The sequence below is a fragment of the Anastrepha obliqua genome, chromosome 4, assembly GCF_027943255.1.
Source record: "Anastrepha obliqua isolate idAnaObli1 chromosome 4, idAnaObli1_1.0, whole genome shotgun sequence".
Classification (NCBI taxonomy): Eukaryota; Metazoa; Arthropoda; class Insecta; order Diptera; family Tephritidae; genus Anastrepha; species Anastrepha obliqua.
Window position 1 is genome coordinate 81,192,111 of NC_072895.1, and position 24,115 is coordinate 81,216,225.

The window sequence follows — 24,115 nt, forward strand, 5'->3', positions numbered from 1 at the left end:
TTTTTTTGTACTCGCAAATGCACTTAAATATGTGTGTATGTAAATGATTATCGGTTAGCCAAGTACATGTGCACTTAAAAGTTAATAGTAACATACAACTCAGCAACATTGAGGCGCGGACACTCTTATACTAGCATTAATAGATTAGCCAATGTTTTACGACTTTTTATTGTGCTGGAAGTTCAGTATTGGATTCACTTGAAACAACCATTTATAATCTATATTAACCCGCTACTACCTCTTGGGTATTTACATGCCCGTGGAACTCAAAGTGCCATATCTCAAAACTTGTAAGATTTTTATTTTTTTATTTTATGCATTACAACCAAGGCACCAAGAATTCCCGAAAATAACTTCTAATTGAGGTATAGACAAATAATAAAAATAGCAATAATTTATTTTGTTGTCTTATTGTTAAATCGGCCACAAAATAAAAGTATGAAAACTAAATATTTTGGGGCTATTAAAGCAGTTTAAAACATGCAGAGAAAACGATAAAGTTGACAGCTTGAGACATTTTGTTGTTGGCGGTAACATTCCTTTTTTTCTTTTTTGTTAATTCACGTGGAAATATAACAAAGCGTTCACCATTCAGGTCGTGATCTATAAAAATCTCTCCAGAGCCATCTCTTTTTCTGTCCCTTGCTTAATTGAAATTGCTGTAAATGTCTGAAGCGGTTGAATAATAATTTTTTTAAATTGCATTTCTCATTTTTATTAACAAAACTTTCACATCGGATGGAAAAATATTAGAATAATTGAAGATTTTGTTAAATCCTACATTGATTAAAAACAAAGAAAAGCCTCACACAAATGATAATTGGCAGAAGTTTAAAAAAGCCACTTAAAAAACGCGCATAAAAAGTCAGCGTAAAAAGTGTACAGCAAATGACAGTTTTTACTAATAGAGTTCACTCTTTGGCAGGCAATAACAAACATCCGTTAGAATTTCTGTCACACGGAAAACCTTTTCATAAAGGTCACCTAACATTGAAAAGCTTTATTAAAGCGTAAGGATAATCTAGTTTACCGCCAAAAAAAACATTAATTTATAAACAAAACAAAAACTGAAAAGACCAGCGGTTATATTTGAAGTTCATCACAACGCTCTTTGAAGAAGTTCAACAACAGAGAATTGTACAGCAGAATTCTACACAGAATTCCGAAACGAAATTTTTAATTGTATATGCAATTGTATATACAATTTTGAAATACAAAATTTCTAACTCCAAACTCCATAATTCTCAAAATTTTCTTCTCAACGATCCTAATGTATTCAATGTTCAACCGTTTATAGTTTTAAGTTTCTCCATCAATCGTTAAAATTTAATTCATCTGATGGGCATCGGTAGAAAGAGCACGATCAGCCGCTCAAAACATATTGTACTTACGTATGTATGTATGTGTGTATGTGTCTACATCAGTGCTCTTGACCGCACTCACTCTAGTGCAAGTACAAATAGTGCGTACCGAAGGCGTTTGATTATTTTGCACTCCTGTTAAGCTGATTTTATGACGCTCCACACAAACTATTGTACTTGCACTTGGCTAATCATCTGCGCCCGACATCATAAAAGTCCAAAAAGTCCCATACTCGTACAAACATATATGCGTATGCATATTTCATTGTAGAAGAGAAGGAGGTAAAAAGAGTGAAGCACACAAACACTAACAACGAACTGAGAAGAAGTGAATGTAATAAACAACCACTACAATAGTATTCACTAGGTAATCATCGATCGCTATCGACTCCCTGTAAATATTATAGCAACTGCATGGCGTATAAAACTAAACCGAAGCGTTGACAATACTCAATAAGCGCAGAGTATTCGTCAACTCAACATCAGGGAAGGAAGCAGTGACATATAAAGATTAAGAAATCGATCAAAAACCAACAAAAATCTGATTCTTTCTTTCTCCCGCGCACCGTTGCTCGAATGCGAATTTAAAGGAAAGCAAAAGTGATTTGCAAAAAAAACATGGCGGAAGAAAAAATAAAAAGTGCCGAAAGTGAGCAAATTAAATCACTACCAAATGGTCAATTAAAGAGAGGTAAGACCAAATTTTCGTAAAACAAAATTAAGTTTGAACAAAAATCGAAAGTAATGCAATTGGAAGAATTAAGGTGTTATAGGGAAAGGCGCTTAAAATATTTTGTGTCGTATGTTATTCTTTTTAAACTGACGCTTGTGAAACTTTTGTGAAAAAAAAAAATAATTAAAACAAAATCACCATGCATCATATTTGTATGTGAATATATAATGAAGCAGAATCGGTAGTCAAGCCCCACGTTGAACAAAAAAGTTTCGCAACTGCTAAATTATGTTCGTAAATCATCCAATAAAACTAAAGATAAGTGGAATATTAACAATCTTCAATAAAAACAAAATTTGATGTATTTTTATTTAATAAAAATTAAATGAGAACAATGCGGTACAAAGCGCGGAAAACTCAACTTTATTCATATACAGTATTGTGTAACGCTAAAGCATTTTTTTTTTTTGATAACCAAAAAATTAGTTACTTTCATTAATGCAATTAAAACGCAGTGAGTATTAAAAACTTAAGGCAAAGCAAAGTGATCGTGATTGTTGTTGTACAGCATAAACAGTCACCATACATCCTTGGGAAATGCTGCTGGAATAGCAGTCCGTGCCGGATATAAATCCGGGTCGTTTCGGTAACGTCGTGTGATCGAGCGTGGCATTTCAGCAGAAGATTCATGTTCGACCCCCGCATTCACATTAAAGTAGACAAATTGTTTTAACTTTTATTTGTGATGTTAAACTAGCACTAAATTAAGTTTCATTATAATGCTGGTTATTGAATAGCGAAAAATATGAAATCAATGAATGAGAAACGCAGCGAGAAATAGTTATCAAACAATAAAACTAATCATTGACGGATTCTTGAACGTTTTGGCATTAATGTGCATTTTTTTTTTTAATTTTGAAGTTGGCAATTGGAGGAAGACATTTGTGCTGTAGACTCTTCCAAGCGTAATTTTAAACGTGCGCTAGCCTCTCGCCGAGCTCTGCAGGAGATAACTAAATAAAGCAGACTTATCTCTCAGTCACTCTGATGTGTGAAGTGTGCGACAAGTCAAAGCAAAGTATGAGTAAGCATAATTGCATACTGTTAACACAGTAATTCCAATTTCAAAATATTATAGAAAAATGTTTTATAAAGTTTGCATTTTCTAAACGCGATCTAGCAAAGAAAATAAAGTAAGGAAATTTAAAGTTATGACAACCGCAAATCCAAAAGCCACATAGTCGTGCATATGTTTCTAATTCGGTGAGATGCTCTACTATAAAACGGCTAAAGAGTTCGCAATTTAGATTTTTTTGTTGTGCAAATTGTTAGAAAAATCCAAGTTGTGTTGTAAATCACGTTGATTTGTTCGTTGATCGATTGCACCGCATCGAGTGTGCTCGAGATCAAAATTCAATCAAGAATTTTGTCTCCCCATAAAAACTCAAATATCATTTTGAAGCGAAAATTCCCAGCTTTTATTTGAGTATAATTTAAAAGAAGTATAATCAAATTCTTCCATGAAATTGAGTATATCATTATCATATATAAAATTTATATTACTTATATTTAAAATTTTTTTTTTTTAATTTTAAATGAAAAAATCCTGGCTTTTACTTCAGCACATTTTTTTTTTTTTTTAATTATTTACTACTGTGGGCAAAAAGTAAGGTGAATTTGGTTGTAAAATGAAAAATCGTTATTTATTCTTGTAAATCAGTTTCATCCCCTTCAAAATAATTCTCTCTCGATGAAATACACTTATGCCAACGATTTTTCCAATCCCAAATAGTCCATTTCCGGTATAGCCATCAGCACCTTCTTCGATTCAGCTTTTATCTCCTCAATCGACTCGAAACGGTTCCCCGGAGTGGTCTCTTGAGTTTTGGGAATAGCCAGAAGTCACACGAAGCCAAATCAGGCGAATACGGTGGTTGCGGAACGATATGCATGGAATTTTTGGCGAAATGGTCGCGAAGAACGAGTGCAGTGTGAGACGGTGCATTATCGTGATGCAAAAACCAAGAGTTGTTGGCCCATAATTCTGGTCTTTTTAGATGAATTGCTTCACGTAAACGACGCATAACGCTCAAATAATATTCCTTATTAACAGTTTGGCCAGGTGGAAGGAATTCATAGTGCACCACACCTCGAAAATCGAAAAAAACTGTCATCATGACCTTTATTTTTGAACGACTTTGACGTGCTCTTTTCGGTCTGGCCTCGCCTTTGAGCTTGTCCTGATAGTCTGAAAGCATTGTTTCACACACATCAACGCGACGACTTTTTTTCAAAAGAAATTGAGAGTTTTCGGTACCAAACGAGATTTGACTTTTCGTAGGCCCAAATGGTCTTTCAAAACGGTTTTCACAGATCCTTATGATATTCCGATCATATCAGTAAGGTCTTTAACAGTCAACCGACGATTTTTGAGCACTAACTCCTTCACTTTATTGACGTGTTGGTCATCTGTTGACGTCGCACATACAGGTATTTGAAAGATCTACGGGGTCAAAAGTCCATTTAACAAAACAATAAATACATTTACAAAAATGGCTTCCTGAGGTACCTGACCCTTCCGAGAACAAAAGCCAGCCCCTCCCGCGCACCCTACAAACATTTGACATACGATAACGGCAGTCGGAATTCGATCGTATCACCTCGTGTACGTTATCTGTTCTCGGCACTCTTGCAAAACCCAAACTTTAAAAGTGAAATTTTATGTTTTTGTGTTCAACAGCGGAGTAAAGAGTTATGGATTCTGAAGCATCAGGTTAGTAATGAATGAAATCAATTAGAATCTTTATAATTTTCAAGTATTAAAGTTAACTTTTCAACCCTATAAGTACACACCTTCTCAAACTATTTTTTTTTTCTTCAAATAATATTTGTTAGTCAATAAGTAATACTATCGAGATAGATCCGGTTAAGATTCGATTGTAATTGTTTAGTATGTACCTTGTTTTGACAATTCATCAAAGAATTTGATCCGGATAAGTCCGGATAAACGGTATTTTAGTGCTTTGAATGTTGTTGGTAAAATTTTATGAAAAAGGTATTTTCCATTACAAGGGATTAAGCGAAATATTTATTTGTGTTAGGTTCAATGGGAGCATCGCGAATGAGGATTGTGACTAGAAAGTACTTGTTTGACCTCATGAACAATGAAAATTTACCCAACATAGAGGCAAGGCTAAATTTCTTGAAAAATCAGTTTATGTCTATTAAAGGATTCTCTGACAATCAAATTGAGACGTTGAAAAGCAATTTTGCACATTTCAAATCAGAATTTAAAAATCGATGGACTAAAGCTCATTATAAAGAAGCGGTATTCCTAAAAAGTAATGAATCTTCGCTGAACGGAACCTTCGCCATTCCCGTTGTTGCTGACAGTCCTTCAAATCGAACAGGACGACCGAGTAAATCTTTTGGAGATCTGAGCGAAAGAAGTAAAAGAAGAAAAACTGAGGAAATGCGCTCTAATTTTGATCAAAACCTTATCGTGCATGCTGCGCAAGTAGAATTAAGAAAGTCAGGAAAACGAGATGCTTCGAATGTGCTAAAAGAAATCATTACTTCGCCAACTCGCGAAACCAAATATAAAAAGGCCTATTATCGAACAAAGTCATCAAAAGATAAAATTTGCCCCTTATCTGTCCAGGAAGCAATGCAAATGTTCATCGATGCGGATCTAACACGAGACCAATACGAGACAATAAGAAGAACAAATAAGAAATTCTTTCCTTGTTATAGTCTTTTACAAAAAGAAAAAAAGAAGTGTTATCCGCCACCAGAATGTTGCACTGTAAATAGTACAGGTGCGGAAGCCGAATTGCAACCTTTGGTCGACCTTACCGTTAGACGATTATCGGACTACCTGGAAGAGGTACTAACAACATTGAAGGTCCAAGAATGTGAGACCCTTAAATTAATTTGTAAATGGGGTTGCGACGGGTCCCAACAGACCCAGTTCAAACAAAAGATTGAAAATGATACGGATTCAGATACGAACATTTTTCAAAGCTACTTTGTTCCTGTAAAATTAGTATGCGGCCAAAACATGGAAAAGACTATATGGGAAAATCCAACACCATCTTCTCCTCGATTTTGTCGGAAACACGAATTTTTAATGACAATGGTTGACGGAAAGGTCTGTAATGCTGCCACAGGAACCACATCAACCAGTCGTTGCTACATTTACGGCACAACCTCAAAGGATTTCAACAATTTGGATAAAACAATAGATGTTAATTTCGAGGCTATTCAATTCGGCCTTTCGGTATTACATGCCAGGATAAGAATATTTGAGAGCATTCTCCCTTTGGCTTATAAGTTGCCAGTAAAAAATATAGAGCAAGAAAAAGAGAAACTGAAAAAAACCTCGAGAAAGAGAGAAAACAAGAGATCCAGGACAGGTTTCGCCAAGAAACGGGATTGTTAATAGATATGCCAAAGGCGAATTTCGGTAATACCAATGACGGTAACACAAGCCGAAGATTTTTCGACAATCCTCAATTAGCATCCGATATAACAGGCATCAGCTACGAATTAATATATAGACTGAAAGTTATTCTAGAAACAATTTCTAGTGGTCATAAAATTAATCCTGAAAAATATGATATTTATGCAACAGAAACTGCTCGATTATATGTGGATCTTTATCCGTGGCGTCCCATGACACCCACAATGCACAAAATACTTATTCATGGAGCTGTTATAATAAAGAGTGCTTTGTTACCAATTGGCCAGCTCTCTGAAGAGGCTGCAGAAGCCCGAAATAAGCATTTCCGCTCTTACCGGCTAAATTTTGCCCGAAAATTTACTAGAGAAAATTGCAACAGGGATATTTTTAACCGCCTCCTTTTAAGCTCGGACCCCTTAATGAGCTCTAGGAGGCAAATAAAAAGAAGAAAGTCCCAATCATTTCTGCCAGAAACATTGGAAATGCTCATGCCTGCCGATCCAAACCTAGAATTTTCTTCACGTTGCGATGAAGAAAATCTAGATAATACCATTTGATTGGATGCTTTTTTTAATTGTTTATATTTTTTTATGTTTGATCTTGTAAATCTTTCTTCATTCTCATATTATATTTCATTCAATAAATGTTTTAAGTTCATTATTTTAGTTGGTTTTATTCAGAAACATCCATTAGCACACATTAAACCCAAAAAATACTTTTGGCCCCTTAGATTGTTCAAATACCCCTATGTGCGTCGATGGTCGTCCGGAGCGCTCCAAGTCATCAACACGTTCTCGACCCTCTTTGAAGTCTTTGTGCCACTTATAAACATTTTTCTGCGACATGGTCGAATCACCAAATGCCTTCTGCAACATGCTAAACGTTTCCGCAGCCGAAATTTCATTCCGTAAACAAAATTTGATGGCACTTCTCTGCTCAATCAAATCAGACATCGTAAAAATCGAAAAATGCACTCTTGGTCGTTTGGTAAACACAAGCGTAAATATATTACTGATAATGACATTCACATGAAAGTTGGCCCAGATGTTATTAACAGTGCTGCCAACTCATGAAAAAAATAACTAGAGCGAAATTTTAATCCCGCGAAGTTTGACAAATAATTTATAATTATATTAATGTTAAATAAGTTTACAGGAAGTACTCTTATATTTCAGTTTTTGTTTCTTCTTGCCAATTATGTTATTATAAGAATATAAAGTTATTGTTTGTCGATGTATGTACATACATACCTATAACAGTCTGAATCGCCTTGATTGTACAAAAAACTATGAAATTAAGAAGTAAATCTAAAAAATTAATAATGTCGAAATTTGAAAAAAAATTTAATGAAGGTTAGAAAACATTTTCTTACCAAAGGTTAGGTTAGATACATCTGACTGATCTGAATAGATCTCACATAGACCACCAGGGTCCGTAGAGTCGCCATTGTTGCTGAGTTCGTGTTAAACATAGTTCGTGATACATGTTTTTGCGAGTTTTAATAAACAGTTAAAACTTTTGTCAGCAATATCCTTGAGAGAAGGAAAGTATACCGATCCCAGGCAGTTGTAGCGAGTTCTGCTTAGAGCAGGACCGTGGCAAATGAGGTGCTCTAACGTAGCCCTTTATTCTTTGCATAAGTTACATGCGTCGTTCTGGACTACTCCCAGTTAAGCTGCGTGATATAGAGTGGGGCAATGTCCCGTCAGTACTCTAACCAATATTTTACATTCCTTCCTTGGGAGTGATAAAATAAAGTTGGTTGTTTTCGTGTTGCAAGTTTGTAGCGTTATTTTAGCAACCCAAGGCTTCCGAGTTAGTTCCAATACATTGTGGCCTGTCCATTCTCGCAGAGCTCTACAGTATTAGACGCTTTCCGAGCTAGTAATTACAGCCATTATTGTTTTAATAGCAGCTTGACTATCGATGAAAATCTTTGGGCGGGTGTCGAGGGAAGTAAATTCCAACACTAATTCAGCTGCTTTGGTCACAGCACAGATCCAGCTTGAAATATGCTGCAGTGATCAAGAAGCCTAAAAGACTGTCTGGAGATCAAACTGCGGCAAAAGACAGCCGCTCCTACTCCTTCCGCGATTTTGGATCCAGCTGTAAACAAATTGTACGCGTGGATATCGGGTTCTAAACCTTTCTGCCAGTCTACCAAGCCTCTTGCCGTAGTTTACCTGTGGAATAACGTAGTCTGACCTTCCGTTTATGTCCTGTTTGTTACTGTGACCAAGAAAACTTTGTGAGAATTGTCCTGTCATTCTCAGTCTTAGTGCAGATCTTTTGGCTGAGTTTCTTCCTCCTAATTTCATTGGATGCCAGGCGAGAAGTCTTTCTATTGTCACTATTGGAATTTTGCTTATAGCGCCGGTTACGCATATTCCTGCAATCTTTTGCAATTTTTTATCAAAACGTTTTTTCAATTTTTTATTTTTTAATTTTTTTTCACAAGGTACAAGGTACACAAGTACAATCGTACAGAAAACATTTGGTATGTGCCTCTTAAACCGATAAACAAACATCAAAAAATCACATAAAAAAATCAAAATTTTGAACCTATCACTCAAAATAAAACGGAAGCACAGTTTAACTATTTTTCTTTTCTTGTTTTTCTTCTTCTTAATTGGCGCGATAACCGCTTACGCGATTTTGGCCGAGTTTAACAAGGCGCGCCAGTCGTTTCTTTCCGGCGCCAATTGGGCACACCAAGTGAAGCCAAGTCCTTCTCCACCTGATCTTTCCAACGCAGAGGAGGTCTTCCTCTTCCTCTGCTACCACCAGCTGGTACCGCATCGAATACTTTTAAAGCCGGAGCGTTTGTATCCATTTTGACGACATGACCCAGCCAACGTAGCCGCTGGATCTTTATTCGCTGCGCTATGTCTATGTCGTCGTAAAGCTCATACAGCTCATCGTTCCATCGCCTGCGATATTCGCCGTTGCCAACGTGCAAGGGTCCAAAAATCTTACGCAGAATCTTTCTCTCAAACACTGCAAGCGTCGCTTCATCGGTTGTTGTCATCGTCTTGTTTTTAGTGCTCATTATTTTTATATGAAAGTATAGTACAAAAATAACTTTCGTGCTCGTGTTATATGGAGAAAAGGCGCAAAGCGTCAAGGAAAAAAATTAGTTCAAACTTGGACTTTAATATACTAAAATCTAATAACCTGCATATATGGATGCAGTTACCAAAAACCACGGAACGGGTATGGAAAGTTTGTAGAATTTTTCTAGTTTTTGTATAAAATGTGCTATCATTTGTTGTGAGCTGTGTATCTCGCAACTACACCTAATTCGCTTTTGACACGAATTTGATTTAACTCGAGTTAAACAGAAACAAAAATTCTTTTTTTACATGAATTATTTTGTTTTAACACGATTTTCAATATTTTATGAGTTTTTCTTTAATCTCAGAGATGATATTTTTCGACGTATGTACAAAGCGTTTAAATTAGTCTCTGCAAAAGTCTCTGAAACTAGATTTTGCTCTCGCCGTTTAATAATTTATTTTTTATAATATATTTAGTGAATGGAAAATTGTTTCCACGAATTTTATGGGAACGATCTATCGTGTAAAGAGGGAATTGAGGGAAGGGGAGGTGTACTCAATATTTCTTCTCACATTTATTTTCTCTAATTAATGCTACCTTCACCAAATTTCATCAAATTTTTTTAAATGGATGCAATTGACGTATTTTGCACCATACGTACTTTAGTTTATGTGATTGCAAAATGTAAATTTGCTGCTAAACAAGGCACCTAAGTTCCTAATCTCGTTGACTGTTTTAAAGTTCAACCAGCAATTTGATAAGTATTCAGAGAAGGGTTGCGCGCATTAGAAAAGTCAATTTAATACGATTTATAGCGATAACACCAGCAAAAACAATAAAATGTTATTGTATTAGTACCTTTATAGATTCTTATACGAGTAGATATGTAAAGGTGTAATATGCCTATTTACAATTATACCAGTATAGGTACATACAACCATTTTTTCATTCAAGCCTTTAATTTCACAATGAGAGGTACAGCGAATTGTATTTTCATAACCTTATTTTATTTTGAAAAAGTTTTCGTTTTGCTCAGCACTGTACATACATATGTAGGTATGTACAAAAAGTAAATTAAATTAATGAAATGTACATAAATTTGCACTCGACAATGAGCGACCTCATCAAAGTGTAACGACATCCATAATAAACTGTCGAAAACAGATAATTTGAAGTTTTTTATGAAAAACAAACCGACAATTCCTTATTTTGTAACATTTTACAATTTTACAAATTTTCAAGTAAAACAAAAACGATGTTTTGCATTCATCACTTTTCCTTCCTTCCACATACTATATGTGTGTGTGGGTGGAGTGTACTACCAGCTAATTCACATCCAACAGTCGCTTAGCAACATTAGGGGTGATCTCTACTCGTTGTGCACAAAGAAAAAACATAAAAACCAGACTTGCGGCACTTATACGAGTATATGTACATACATACTATGTACTAGTAGATAATCCGTTTTCCCCCATTTAAAAACATACACCGGGAACTTCAAACATTCCGCCGAGAGGCGGCCGCTATTATAAACAACTTTTTTCTTCATTTTGGAATTTCATACATGAGCATAATAGGAATGCAAATATTTCAACACGTGAAACAACATCTGCATCATCATCAATTCATGCATCATCCAGAAATGTTTCGCAAATGTTAGGTTAGGTTAGGTTAGACTTAGTTGGATAATTTAAGTAGGCTGCTAATATCTTATTCTGCCATATTTACTAATGCTGAAAATGATGTAGAACCTAAGCAGTTTATTCGTGTTTTGCTAAGTGTATGACATTGGCAGAGTAGGTGTTCGAGAGCTCCTCTCGCGTTGACTTCGATACATATTGTGCATGTATCGTTCTGCACTAGCTTCAGTTTGGCCGCATGGACTATGGAGTGAGACAGTGTCCCGTCAGTATCCCCACTACAAGTTTACACTCTTTCCTGGGAAGAGATAAAAGTTAGTTTGTAGACCTGACATTGTGCACGCGTAGCATGATTTTCGCGATCCTGTATGGGTTGGTTCTTTCCTATCTTGAATTCGCTTCCTGAATTATTGCTGCATCTATATCGAGTCGTTGTTTGCAGAAAAGTGATTGTACACCGGCGTGCTAGCTACTGGAAGAACCTGGAACCTGGAACCCAGTCGATTGTGGCTTGTTTCTCAGTTCCTATCTCATCAATCCTGTTCCGGCATTGTCGTACGCAGTGCGAGTTGGTCATTTCAGCTGCTATTGCCTTGACGGTTGCTTGCCGGTCAATGTAAACGTTTATTTGAGCGTTCGGAGGAGTGTTCTCTATGGCTAAGTCTGCTGCTTTCGTTGCCGCGTAGATCTCGACTTGGAACACACTGCAGTAGTCCGGTAATTGAAGTTCCGAACAGAACACTACAGCTCCAACACCCTCTTCGTTTTGGAACCGACTGCGTATACTATGTTAAAAGTGTAGTGCGTTGAAAGTTGATCCTTCCGCCTTCCATCCTTTACTAATCCTACCTAAGGCTCCCTGTTGCAATAAGCTTGAGGAATAACGTAGTCTGAACTAGCGTTTAAGCCTCTGCATATTCGGTTGCGTCCATAAGGCTTTTGAACTGATGTCAAAAGCCAAACCGCAGACGTATTTTTTCGCAGAACTTTTTGCTATTAAGTCTATTGGGTGAGGGGCAAGTATCCTGTTCAGCGCTGTTGTAGGAGTGGTGCGCATTGCAGCTCTGCAACTCTTTGTACTTTCTCCAATTTTTTAGCGTATGTCTTCTTGTTCAAACTTGTCCACCATACTAGAATGCCATAGTGCAGTATTGGTCGTGGAGATAAGCCCGATGTCTTACCGACCATTTTTCTGCAGGCGTATAAGGTATAGAGTTCTTTCTTCATTCGTTCTTCCACATTGAGCTTCCACGTTAGTTCGATATCCAACATTACTCCTACTCCAACATTACCTTAGTATATATTTTAACCTATGGGTCCAGTTCGGAATCTTGTACTTCCTGGTGAACAGTACTAAGTCCGTCTTATCAGGATTTACTTTTAGTCCCGCTTCAACTGCCCACTTGCTGGTTTCCGCGGCCCGCGCACTCGTGTACCTCAAACTTTAAACTCAGTTATCGCGAAACAACTTTTTTTCGGCCTGGTGTTGTCAAAAAAAAACTATTCAACCAAATCGTCTGAAATTTTAACATGTTATTCACAACATCAATGGCTCTCGCTCGTACTTGAATCATATTTTTATTTCCATTATTTCGTATTTTTTTTATTAAAAAACTGAAAATAACCCGATTTTTAGAGTGTCAAATCCAAAACCGTGCCATTTTGTCATATTATATTTTTTTGTTCTAGTACGGGACATAGCTACAGTCATAGGTAGGTAAGTAGGTAAGATGGCAAGAGTACCCCAGGTACACTACAAGTAGCACTTACGTGCCGTTTTGATACCATAATGTGGACCACTACCTGTGAAAGGATTTAGGGAGGAGAGAAAACCGTCTACAGCCATCCTGTGCTATTGATGTAGCGGAGGAGAGAAAAGGAATCTAGGCTGGAGAATTTCTTCAAGTCATCCCCAAAGGGCATGCTAAGGAATCTCAAGCGCCTAGCCGCCAGAGCCGGACATTTGCAGAGAAAGTGTTTCCCGGTCTCTTTCCGTGCAGGATCGCCACAGCTTCTCCAATAGGGGTTGTTCGGAATTCCAAGCTTCTCTGCATGAGCGCCGATCACCCAGTGACCAGTGAGCACAATGAGCTTGGAAATTGAATGGCGGGGGATTTCCATCACCTTAAACGTTTTGTTTCTATCATATTGATGCCATAGTGCTTTTGAAATAGCACACAATGACACAGACCTCCATCTGTCTTGCGCTTTTTTTAGAAAGAAATTGTGTAGTTTCCCTTTAACGACGGCCAAGGGGATACCAATGTCTGAGAAGGGGACAGCTGGAACCGGTTCTGCCGACCCCTTCCTGGCAAGCTTCTTGGCAATTTCATTTCCCTCTATATTCCTGTGCCCAGGAACCTAGATGAGGGAAATGTTTCCTGCACGTTCAAGGCATTTGAGTTCCTCCTTACAGGAGTTCACGAGAAGAAAGCTGCAATACGGCGAAGACAGTGCCTTGATTGCAGCTTGGCTATCGGAAAAAATATTAATGTCTCCCTCTCAACAGCGATCCCGAAGCATTTTGCATGCCTGCAGGATCGCGAAGACCTCTGCTTGAAAAACGCTGCTTGTTTCCGGCACTTTAAAGGAGACCGAAATGCTGGCTGATTTAGAGTAAACCCCCGCTCCCACCCCAGACTCCATTTTGGATCTGTCAGTGAAAACACAGGCATCTATATCCGTACCGACTCTCCTCTCTTTCCAATCTTGCCTGCTCGGAAAGATAGCCCTAGCACAACCCTCAAAGCACAGTTTGCGGATGGAGAGGTCGGTGCGAGTAACAGTGAAGGAAGGGGAGATCTGCTTCAAGATACTACTATGTCCTACAGGAAGTTGTCTCCAAAGGCCAATCTCCCTCAGCCTAATAGCACTCTGAACAGCAATGGATTTAACCTGCAGATTCACAGGAATTAAGTGGTGTTGTAGCCCTTCTGAAGAGCTACCCACCAAACTAGGCAACCGTATGTCAAAATTGGCAGAACCACTAAGTTGTACATCCAAAGTACGACACGTGGCTCGAGACCCCATTTTTTGCCGAACATAGATTTACAGGCGTAGAAGGCTATATTGGCCTTCTTAACTCGATTTTCTATGTGCAGCTTCCAGAGGAGCTTGGGGTCAAGTATTACACCAAGATACTTGACTTCCGATGAACGAGTAAGACACTGGTTGTTAAGTCTAGGAAGCTTAAAAGGTGGAGGCTTGTATTTTCTGGTGAATAGCATCAACTCCGTTTAGTCAGAGTTGACTCTGAGACCGCAACTGGCAGCCCATCTGCTGAGTGTAGCCAGTGCACCTTCCTTTCCTACAGTCATACTGACTAATAATTTTTTCGGTTTTTGTGTTTCAAATAAATAGAAAAGCCAAAATGGACAACACCATCCAGGTCCAATTTTTCGGGTGGTTGAACTTCAGCACCATTTTTAAAATAAAAAAAATTTAATTTTTGTATGTAAAATAAGTTAAATTAAACGCCTAAAATTTTAAATATCATTTTTCAATTTTTTTATTGTACAAAACAATTCATTTTCGAGCTCTAGACCACCCGGACCCCTTAAGAAATAATTATTAAGGAGAATGAAGAAATTATACATATAAAATAAAGTATAAAATTTATTATGAACATTTTCGAGAATTAGCCTACCAGAAGGTAACCGTAAAATCACCGCTTTGCTAATGCATTCAAGTGATCCCATAACCACCACACATTTTTTGACCGCCTAGTCCGACTTTTTAATTTTGGAACACCATAACACACAACTGACTTCTCCAAACACAAAACTGTCCAAGATTTTTTTTTTTCAAGTGGCAAATCGCTCCAAATGTCGTGATATTTGTTAAACGTGTAGGCCTCACCTAATAAATACGTATGCAAAGTATTTCCAAAGTTGACAGAGAATTTTAAAAATATGAATGGAAGAACTGAAAAATGTAATGGCATTCGAAAGGGTCGTAGCGAAATTATGGGGACTAAAGTTGTGGTATATTTGTGTGAAGTAGAGGTAATATTTGGTTTTCAGCTCTGTAAAACTTTTGTTGAAATATTCCAATTGGACAAGTTTGGTCCAACGAAATCCGTAATCACCGCAAAAATTTCACCAAATCTGAGCGCAAATAAAGTATTCAATAAAACTTTTTAAACTCAGATTTATGACCATTCAATAGCTGAATACCTTTCGATTATGTATGTTTTTCACAATTCTAGGGACTGACGTAGTTTTTAAAATTTTTTTTCAATTCGAATTGAACCATAGAAAAATTGTTACTTTATGGATACGTGAAAGATGCCAAATAAAAATTTAACCCCTTCTATTCTAAGCATAATAAAATCTCACAAATCTTATACAATACAAAAAAAACAAAAATATTCCATCTCAATTTATTTATGTCAAACTTTTACTCATTTTACAGATCCCACAAATTTGAATAACAATTTCGTCGAACCCAACTACCTAAACGAGCGATTACAGAGTTTGCAAAATGTTTTGCTTGAAGATTTCAAAAAACGTTTACATGAAGAGTTTGAAGGTGTCGTACAAGAGCTGCGCAAACATGAGCTTCAATTGAACGAATTCAAAGCATTCGCCAAGCCACAGAACGGTAGCACGTGGAGCAATCGCATCTTAGCCACAGAAGGGTCTAATCATGCCCCAACTGATTCAAAAACAATTCTCGCCAGCACAACGGAAGACTCAAATGCAGAAAGCAAACAGCCGGCCAAACATAAAAAACAACCACGACCTCTGCCTGAAAAAGTGTTCGTTGTGCGCGAATCGTATCTCACGGCGTTGCTGGAAGTCGACCACATGCGCACAATTTATCACATTTTTGGCGCAGTATTGTTGATTTTACTTTTACATAGCATTTCATACGATTATTTCACAGAAGGAAGGTCAGTATTTTCATGATAAGACGAGCTGAAGATTTATTAATATTTCTTGCTTTTTTACAGAGTGTACATTGGTTTGGGTACCTTCAAGTCAAGTTTGGCGAAAATTCAATATGTATTTGGAATCTGGTTGTTGGAACATGCTGTTGTATTCCTGCTTTACTATGCCTTCAAAATGTGGGCTAATGTGCGGGTCAAACTGGCAAGACAACGTAAGTAAAAAACCGTCCAGTAGACTCTAAGTGAAAAAGACGTTAAATATAAAGGGTCAGTGCGGAGCACTATTTTTGAAAGTAATTCATATATAATATGTTAAGTTGACTCAATTTCAGCAGGGTATTAGACAAAATACTTCACATATGGAAATGTAAAAAAAAACGTTCATGCTTTGAAAACTCGCACTAACAACTCCAAGCGTCATTTTCTCGACATTGCGCTAAAATGTATTTTCTCGTTTAACACATTTTTGTTTTCTGGTATATGTATATATGTTTATATACATATGTTTATGCCGGCGACAAATTTAACAGGCAGTCAATTCATTGTTTAACATTTGTCGCTTCGACAGTACCAACTGTTTTCTTTCTATTCCATTCCAGGCTTAAATTATTTTCGTTGATGGTCTGTTGTTATACAAAATATAAATTGTGATAGAAAATGCACATCCTTTTTATATTCAAGAAAGAAATAGAATTGGAATAGAACTTGAAGAAATTTTTAAAGAAACCTCAGAGCGTCATATAGCTAAGAGGAATTTCCGGAGCCGAATGGATTATTTTGAAGAGTGCACAAACGAGAAGTTCATTCTCGCATATTCTGAGCGGGATTGGCGGGCGGTGTAATTCAAATCACTGCAAAAGCAAACCCCATGCATGTACCTATAAACTCGTTTATACAATATATTATATACATATTGCCAAATTAGTTAATAACCAAGGAGTACAAGCATAAGGGGTTAGGGGTAGTCAGAGGCCCAAAATAATAATTTTTTTTTTTGCTCGTCAACTGCTTTATTTTACAAAAATAAAAACATAGCATTGATACATCATATTTCGACTTGACTTTAGCAAAATTTCAAGCAAGAAATTAATAATTGTAAAAGTTATCGCTGTTTGTGTGGAGCCCGTTTCTCCAGAAGTCCCTTGCGGTGATCATCACAAGTCCTTGGAGATTCATCTAAAATCAATCGGACAAGAGAAATTAGTTTTATTAATAGATAATCTTGTGCCTTATCGAAGCTTTTTTTCAAATTTAACAATATGGCGGCCTCAGGAAATATTTTTCAGATTTTCGAGAAAAAGACCGACAATTAATTGTTTAAAAAAATCCTTCGATCAGGCACGAGTTTTTTATGTTTTTCAAAAGCAGTATACATATTATTGAAATCTCGACTTTTAAGGGGTTATACGCAGTTATGAAGCAAATAAAAGACAGGTTGTCAAGGATTTATCCTGAAGAAACTTCAGAATATTTTAATTTGAAAATTTTTGGCGGTTATAAAAGCATCCTTCAAGAACGTAACAAAATTTTTTATTTATGAAAATGTTGATTATAGAGCGCGCTGCAGGCGATTTCTGGAACCTCCTTTAAAAAAAGACGATTTACGGTGTACATCGTAACTCAGGATTGGATTATCTGAAATCAAAAAACCAAACAAATTCTGTTAATATATTAGATTATCTAGTAATTAATCGTTCAGCTAATCAAAATAGTGAATTTTCACAAAATGGCAGCTTTTAAAAGAAATGATTTCGATTTTTACGTTAAAATTTGGCCGTAAATTGATTATAAAATGGAAAATAAGTATCAGATTTACAAAAGGAACGATTAATTACTAAATGTATCTTTAAAGATTGAGTTAAAACGGTTGACCGATCAAACAAGCCGTTTTCGAGGTATCGTGTACACCGACTTGAAAAATGCCGTTTTGAAAAAAACACGTTTAAAGTTTCAATACCTACCTTAAAACGTGCCGAGGCATCTCTACATATTTAGGTATAACTCCGAAAGTATTGCTTAGATCTACTTCAAATTTCGTGCGTATACTTTTGAATATATGTACATTACAAAAATGCAATAAAAAAAATCGATTTTTTTGAAAGTCATAACTGCGTATAACCCCTTAAGTTACAGTGATCACAGTTCAAAAAACATAGTTTTGAGAAAAACTCATTTAAAGTTTTACTATCGATTTTTAAAGAGTTACACGAATTATTTATCTATTCCTGGACTACATAATGTTCTTCTGCCGTCATAGCAGCTTTCAAAATATCGATTTGCTGTTGCCTACGTAGCATTCTACCTTCTCGAGTGTTACCGTTAGCGCGCTTATCTGCCGCTTTCATACGTGCAGCATCCAGCTACTTGCTCTCGAACGCTCCGGAACGCCCGAGCGCCCTTTGTTAGCTGATTAATAACTCGAAAAGTATTTGTCGGATTCACTTCAAATTTTCACACAATATCTTTAAGATACTATACTTTAAGAAAATGCACAAAAAAAAATCCAATTTTTTTCACAATTCTGTCTACACCTAACCCCATAAAACACAAAAGATTCCTTCAATGCTTTCGATTTGTCTTTCGGGAACTGCAGCAACGGTGACTGGAGGCCGATTCGTTTTTAATATGTGACTTCAAATAAACTTTAAAATTATTATATTGACTTCTTCTTATTAAAATTATTATATCCGCTTCTTCTATGAAATAATTCATTAATAAGATAGCTGTATAATGGCTAAACTTCGAAAAACACTTTTTTTTACCATTTTTGCCCAAGAGGATTTAATTTTTTCCACTTTCTGCATCCTTCTTAATCCACCATCTTGTAAGGAAGTGTTAAAACGCGAATATTAAAAGTGAGCAAGCTTTTAATAAGTAATCATTTGATTTAATTTAATAATTGAATAATGGCTATTGATTATAATAACCCCATCAATTCTCGTTACACCTATATATATATATATATATAATTGGTTGTTAGGTGTTTGGCCGAGCTACTCCTCCTATATGGTGTGTGTGCGTCTTGATGTTGTTCCACAAATGGAGGGACCTACAGTTTCAAGCCAACTCCGAACGGGAGATATTTTTATGAGGAGCTTTTTCATGGCAGAAATACACTCGGAGGTTTGCCATTGCCTGCCGAGGGGCGACCGCTATTAGAAAAATGTTTTTAATATATTAATTTTGCTTTCACCGAGATTCGAACCAACGACCTCTCTGTGAATTCTGAATGGTAATCACGCACCAACCCATTCGGCTACGGCGGCCGCCAACCTACTTATTTTAAATTTCCCATAAAGAAAATAGAGATCAGCTGTTTTGTCGCTGTTACCAATTTAGTAATATGTACCTATATGCACGCTTTCCCGTTGCTTTGCGATGGGATGTGTCTGTAGCTCTGTGCCGCTTCTGAGTGGCAGATATAATTAGTCACTAGATTCAGTAGGAGCACCAACAAGAGTATAATCGTCGAAGTCGATTTCAGAAAGAATCGAGTGTGTAGTATTGTCCCATATTCCACTAACTACATCGTATGCATACATACAGTCACTGATTTAAGGAGGGGAATACTATGTATAAGTAAGTAAGTACTCGTATAAGAGAATAAAGACACAATTTTTTCAAATTTCTTTTTTTTCAACATAGTTCCCTTTTACAATGATACACTTCTCCCAACGCCTCGGCCATTTTTTTAACCGCTCCAAAAGTTAGGAACTCTTCAAAATACGCCTCTGTCTCGGCAATGATTTCCTCGTTTGAACTAATTTTTTCCCGCGCCTATTTCTTCATGTTAGGGAACAAAAAAAAGTCGCAGGGAGCCAGATCTTGTGAAAACGGGGGATGCGACAGCAATTTATAACGCAATTTACGCAGTTTGGCGGCGACCACTCCGGATGAATGTTCTGGTACGTAATCGTGGTGGAACACCACCTCCGTTTACGCCAAATACCGCCGTGTCTCCTTCATTTTTTTGTGAAAGCGGTCTAATAACCAACTGTAGTATTATCCAGTGATCGTTTTTTCCTTTTTCTAAAAAATCCATGAGGATGACGCCGTTCGCATCCCAAAATATCGACGACATGACCTTTTCCGCCGATGGAACTGTCTTCACCTTCTTTGGAGTAGATTCACCGGAATAAATCCATTGTTTTGATTGTTACTTAGTTTCTGTTGTGTAATGATCAATCCAGGTTTCATGAACGGTGACAACTCGACGCAAAAATTCCTTAGGATCTCGCTTAAATTGCTCCAAACACTGCTTCGAAGTTAACAGCCGCATCCGCTTATTATCCGCCGTGAGCAATCGCGGCACCCAACAGGCCGACAATTTTTTCATCGTCAACTTATCATGTAAAATATTAATTCCCGTTCCGATCGACACACCTTTGACCTCTGTTACTTCGCGCACTTTCGTTCGTCGATCAGCGAGAATCATGTCGCGGACTTTTGGATTGATTTCCTCAGTAAACACATCTGCAGGGCGTCGTGGTCGCTCCTCATCAAAAACGGATGTTAAAACAATATTTAACTGTGGTCATAGACGGCCAAGCATCCCCATAGACAGCATACAACTTTGCTTTTATCTCCTCGCATTTTTCCCATCCAAAAAGAATTACCGAACGATAATGCTCTTTTTCCATCTTAGCGAAAATCACGAATAGCTGCCAAATACAAACTAACTATCAATCAGTCTGAAATTTGTCTTTTTCGTCGTTTGATAGATGGCATCATACGATGCTAACACCAATTTCCCTCAGGAACGGCCTCTGTCATCAACCACGGGTACTTATTGAACCGTCCTCGTGTACCATAGAGTGCACTATCTCGAAGTATGATTTTTGACTTGTGATTTGTTAAATTGAAACTTGAAATTTGTTAAAAACACTTGTATATTTCTTATTGTTAATTATTTATAATTAAATTACTGACATATATCGATTTCTTATCCACTTTCAGCTGCACTACAAAGTTTCTGGTCACATTCCTGCCTAATAGCATACATTAGTTCTCAGCTGGTCTTTGGTTATGTAGCCTCTGCGCTTTGTCTAAAACTGGAGTTAACATTCATAACCTCTTCCATTCTACTACTCGAGTCAACTAGACTGCTTATGAAGATGCATTCCTTTGTACGCACGAACGCTGCGCGTGTGCTTGCCGGAAAGCTGAAAGTTGACAGCAATTCAAATGAATTGGAGGGCACCAAGAATAAACAGCAATCAACACTTGCCACACGCTTACCTGCATTCAGCTCCTATCTATACTTTCTGTTCGCACCTACACTCATCTACCGCGACAGCTATCCGCGCACTTCACACATCCGCTGGAAATTCGCACTGGCGAGATTTATGGAAATCGTTGGCATAGCATTCATCTACAGTTTCTTGTTTGAGCGTTACATTAAGGTTCAGTTCGAGAATATTGGACGTGACGAATTAACCACAGCCTCCCTAATTGTCAAGTTGCATAACATGTTTTTTATCAACAACATAATATTTTTATGCGGTTTCTATCTCATTCTCCATTCTTGGTTGAATTTTACTTCTGAATTATTGCGTTTCGGCGATCGTATGTTTTACAAGGACTGGTGGACCTCGCCGAACTATGACGCTTTCTTCCGTAATTGGAATGTTGTTGTACATGATTGGCTCTACGAGTATATCTACAAGGACACCTACAACTACATTTTTAAAAGCTCCAAGTTGCCTGCAACGCTAATGGTTTTCTATACATCAGCCATAGTGCACGAACATATAATTGGATTTGCCTTAAAACTTTTCTTCCCAGTCATGTTTTTTTTCTTTGGTGTACTCGCTATATGTATGGTTTTTATTACTCGCAAAACCTCCAAGAGACTTGGCAATTTTTTGGTATGGGGAACACTGATTTTCGGCAATGGCTTATTGTTTTCATTATACAGCATGGAACATTACGCGCGCCAAAATTGTCCTAGGACATATGAGAATTGGACGGACTATTTAGTGCCGACAGTGTGGACTTGTTACAGCGAATAATAGCGCGATAAATCGTTTTATACTTACAAGCATGGCTTTAGAGGTTTAACTGTAGGAATAGAAACTAGTATTTGTATCAATTTAATCATATCTCTATTTACTTATGCATATAAAGGATCTTTCAAAAGAGGCGCCTAGACGTCGGTAGTGAATTATTCCTAAACGGTACTTCTCAGCTTTGGCATTCGTCAAGTTGCAGATGCACAATTTATCACGATAGAACAAAGCGTTAAGATTATTAAAACTTATATTGCAAACAATCGACCTTTGAAAACAACATATCGCAAAATTCGTGATACTTTTGGTGGGAATAATCGTCCGAATGAGTCGACAATAAGTCGGTTTGTGAAAAAACTTCCCAAAACTGGTTCGTTCTGTTGAGAATATTGCTGCAGTAGCGCACAGTGTTGCTGAACAACCTTCTACATCACCATATCGACGTTCTCCATAAGTAGGCATTCTTGAATCGACTGTTCGACGAATTTTACCTGTAGATGTGGTAATGGTGGACATTTAAATGATGCAATTTTTCACATACCATATAATTATTGAGAGCGGTATTTTGAACAAAAATAGTGAAAACTGAAAGAATTGAAACATATTTACATGTTTTATTTTAAAACAACATCTAGGCGCGTCTTTTGAAGGACCCTTTGTAATCGAGCTCTGTGAAGAGATACTAATCAATGTTTTCTACTTAAGTGTTTTTACTCTTTAACATATCTTAAATAGAAAGTTGAGAATGGAGAGGTTAAATTTTATGACAGGTAAAACTCTTAAGGGGGAGCCTGGTTTTGGATGTCTAAAAATTGCATCTCTTTGCGATTTTTTTTTTTTTAAGGAAAAAAATAATTTAGCACTGCAAAGTTTTTTCTATCTTTTAATGAACATTTAAAAAGTATTGTATAAAAAATTTTTGTACTGATAAAAATAAGTTAAAAAAAATGCATAGAAATTAGTAGAGCGCTGCAACGCTGGAGTTTCCAACTGGTGTACAAGATACAGCTCGTAATTATTATCTAAAGCAAAAAATTCAAATGGATTTCTAATTATCATGATTTTTTATTCTAGATGAACTAAGAAAACTGAGAGAAATTCCAAAATTTCCACTTTTTGGAGGTTTTAAAGAAAAAAATAAAAAAATAAATAAATAATTGGCGCGTACACTTCTGTTAGGTGTTTGGCCGAGCTACTCCTCTTATATGTGGTGTGCGTCTTGTTGTTGTTCCACAAATGGAGGGACCTACAGTTTCAAGCCCACTCCGAACGGCAGATATTTTTATGAGAAGCTTTTTCATGGCAGAAATACACTCGGAGGTTTGCCGTTGCCTGCCGAGGGGCGACCGCTATTAGAAAAATGTTTTTATTAATTTTGCTTTCACCGAGATTCGAACCAACGACCTCTCTGTGAATTCCGAATGGTAATCACGCACCAACCCATTCGGCTACGGCGGCCGCCTTTCTATAAAAAAAATTCTCTTCAACTTGGTATAAAAATCTTGAAAAATTTTTTTTATCTATTTTTTTAGTTCAAATAGAAGAGAATTTAATACTGAAGGGAACAAGCTATGATTAATTTCAAAAGGTTCATTAGTTTTTTTTTCATTCATATACGCCAATTCAAAGAAATCATAAAAATGAAAAGTCGAGAAAAGAAGATAAAGTTTGTACTATAGCTGTCCGATCACAGCGTAACTACCTAACGCTCGCCTACCTTTGGCTTTGTATCTACGGAAATATTGAGAATTAGGCTCTGTAACTTTGCGTGAATATTCTGAAATATATTAGGAATCGCTTAAAATGAAAAAAAAAAAATGATTTTTTTGACCTTATAAACCAGGCTCCCCCCTTAACGACCTGTGCCTTTTTACATTTTAAAAACTGTGTATTGCTAGATTATTTAACTGTAGTAAATTAAGAACTAATTCTATTGAACAATTAATTAAGGCTACATAATTTAAATGTCTGTCGAAATAATAAAATAATAATAATAAATACTTTAAAAACTTTTAATAAGGAG

General features: G+C 36.8%; 1 protein-coding gene across 1 annotated transcript; it reads left to right on the forward strand.

Annotated features, from left to right (window-relative positions):
* The first annotated feature begins 1,804 nt into the window (after nt 1-1,804).
* LOC129246468 (sterol O-acyltransferase 1) lies at nt 1,805-22,273 on the forward strand. The gene is made up of 4 exons (XM_054885322.1): nt 1,805-2,052; nt 15,607-16,087; nt 16,148-16,296; nt 21,041-22,273. The coding sequence occupies exons 1-4, from the start codon at nt 1,980-1,982 to the stop codon at nt 22,093-22,095; spliced, it is 1,758 nt and encodes a 585-aa protein (XP_054741297.1). The 5' UTR covers nt 1,805-1,979; the 3' UTR covers nt 22,096-22,273.
* The last annotated feature ends 1,842 nt before the right edge of the window (nt 22,274-24,115 follow it).